Raw genomic sequence first — 2167 nt, 5'->3', positions numbered from 1 at the left:
GCAGCATCTTGAATGCTCTGCTCTACCAAAAGTAAAGCCGCTCTGGCAGCATTAGTAAGATATCTGGGAGAATTCAAATCTGTATTGCCTGGTAGAATATCATATAATGGCTGCAATTGTTTATTGGTTAAAGACAAATAGGGTCGGGCCCATTGAATATCTCCCAATAATTTTTGAAAATCATTTAAGGTACATAAATTATTGGTGCGAATTTGGATCTTTTGTGGGGACACCAATTCTGCAGTTATTTTTGTTCCTAAATAACTTACTACTATATCCTTTTGTACCTTTTCTGGGGCCACTACTAAATTTCTTTCCTTCAACTGTGTTGCCACAAAGCTATATGCTTCATCAAGTAACTCTTCCATGGGAGCAGCAATAAGAATGTCATCCATGTAATGATAACATTTTACCTTCGGAAATCTCTTTCTAACCCCTTTCAAGGCTGTATCAACATATAGTTGACACATAGTAGGACTGTTTGCCAAACCATCCATTCAAATCTCTTACCAGGTTCAGCATGATTTTGAGAAGGGACAGTAAAAGCAAACCTGACTGTATCTTTATGATATAAAGGAATAGAGAAAAAATAATCTTTGATATCTAACACTATAATGGGCCAATTCCTGGGCAAGGCAGAAGGCAATGGCAACCCTCTCTGTACTGGTCCCATTAAAATCATTTGCTTATTTATTTCTCTCTAATCATGTAAAAGTCTCCATTTTCCTGATTTTTTTCTTTATAACAAATATAGAAGTATTCCACGAAGAGGTGGAGGGTCGTATATGGTCCAATTCCAGTTGTTCTTGTACTAGTTCCTGTGCAGCCTTCAATTTTTCTGAGGGAAGTGGCCACTGAGGAACCCACACCAGATCCTCAGTTTTCCATGTGATGGGTAATGCTCCCTCAGTGGCCCCTAGGAAAAACCCAACCCAGCACGATCATTCTTTCTGCAGACAAGCACTGGGAGGCTCTTCCTTGTAAAGAGCAACCTAGCCCTTTTCTGGGGACATAGTGGATATCCAACATGATATCCTGGGCCTTGGTGCTGTAGCTTCCTTCATTAGTTAAAATAAAGCCCATCTCCTTCAGCAGATTATGACCCCATAAAGATACTGGAACTGCCAATACATATGGCTGAAACTGGCCAGAATGTCCCTCTCCATCCCTCCAATGTAGGAGGCAAGAGCTCATTTCCGGCATTTGAGCATAGCCCAGTCCTCTTAAAGTCTGCTCTGACTGTTGCCTCTGCCAACCAGAGGGCCAATCCTTGGTACTGATGATACTACGATCAGCACCTGTATCTAAGAGGCCAGAAATGGACTTTCCTTCAATAGAAAGCTTTAATAAAGGTCGGGTATCAAGATCCAAAGAGCAAAAAACATTAGAAATCCCTCTTGAGCCGAAGCCCTTGTCCCCACGTTCTGAATCTTTTTCAGGAAATTGAGAATGACAGTAGATAAAAGAAGCAATTGAGCTATCCTATCCCCAGAAGAAATGGCAATAATGCCTCTAGGGGAAGATACCATTATCTTAATTTGTCCGGTAAAATCTGGATCTATCACTCCCGGATGAATTATTAATTCTTGCATAGTAACCGAGCTTCTCCCTAAAATAAACCCCACTGTATCGGCCGGTAATGGGCCTTTGAAATCCGTATCCACCAGCTGGATGCCCATGCATGGGGTTAATATGAGTCGGGTGGCAGAACTGAGATCGAGACCCGCACTTCCTCTCGTTGCTCTCCTGGGTGACACCATTGCATTCAGGGTCTCAAACTGGGCCATCCCTCAGTTACTGCCCCATATATTTGCGGGCCCTGTTGTCAGGGGCCCCTCCTCAAGTTTTTTGGCCAAGCACCACCATTTCCAGAATCAAGAGGCTGTCCATGAATATCCTTAACTGATCAACAATCATAGGCCCAATGGTTCCCCTTTTTGCATTTTGGGCACAGCCCAGGCATCTTAGGCCGCTGATTTCCTGACTCACTCAGCTGTGGGCATTGGCGCTTCATGTGACCTGGCTGCCCACACTTAAAGCAGTTATTCTTCTGGCCGCCCCTTCCTTGGGGCATCTGCATGATGGCAGCAGCCAGACCAGAATTAGAGAGAGGCCCTCCTAGTTCTCTACATATTTTCTTTCTTTCTTTTTTTTTTTTTTTTTTTTT

General features: G+C 43.1%; 1 protein-coding gene across 1 annotated transcript; it reads right to left on the bottom strand.

Moving 5' to 3' along the window:
* Positions 1-1343: 1343 nt before the first annotated feature.
* LOC110284566 (deoxyuridine 5'-triphosphate nucleotidohydrolase-like) lies at positions 1344-1787 on the bottom strand. The gene has a single exon (XM_021150326.1). It carries the CDS (start codon positions 1785-1787, stop codon positions 1344-1346), a length of 444 nt encoding a protein of 147 aa, XP_021005985.1.
* Positions 1788-2167: the final 380 nt, after the last annotated feature.

This window comes from Mus caroli, chromosome 18 (assembly GCF_900094665.2).
Source record: "Mus caroli chromosome 18, CAROLI_EIJ_v1.1, whole genome shotgun sequence".
Lineage (NCBI taxonomy): Eukaryota > Metazoa > Chordata > Mammalia > Rodentia > Muridae > Mus > Mus caroli.
The sequence above is the reverse complement of the archived record's forward strand: the minus strand, read 5'-3'. Positions and strand labels throughout refer to the sequence as shown.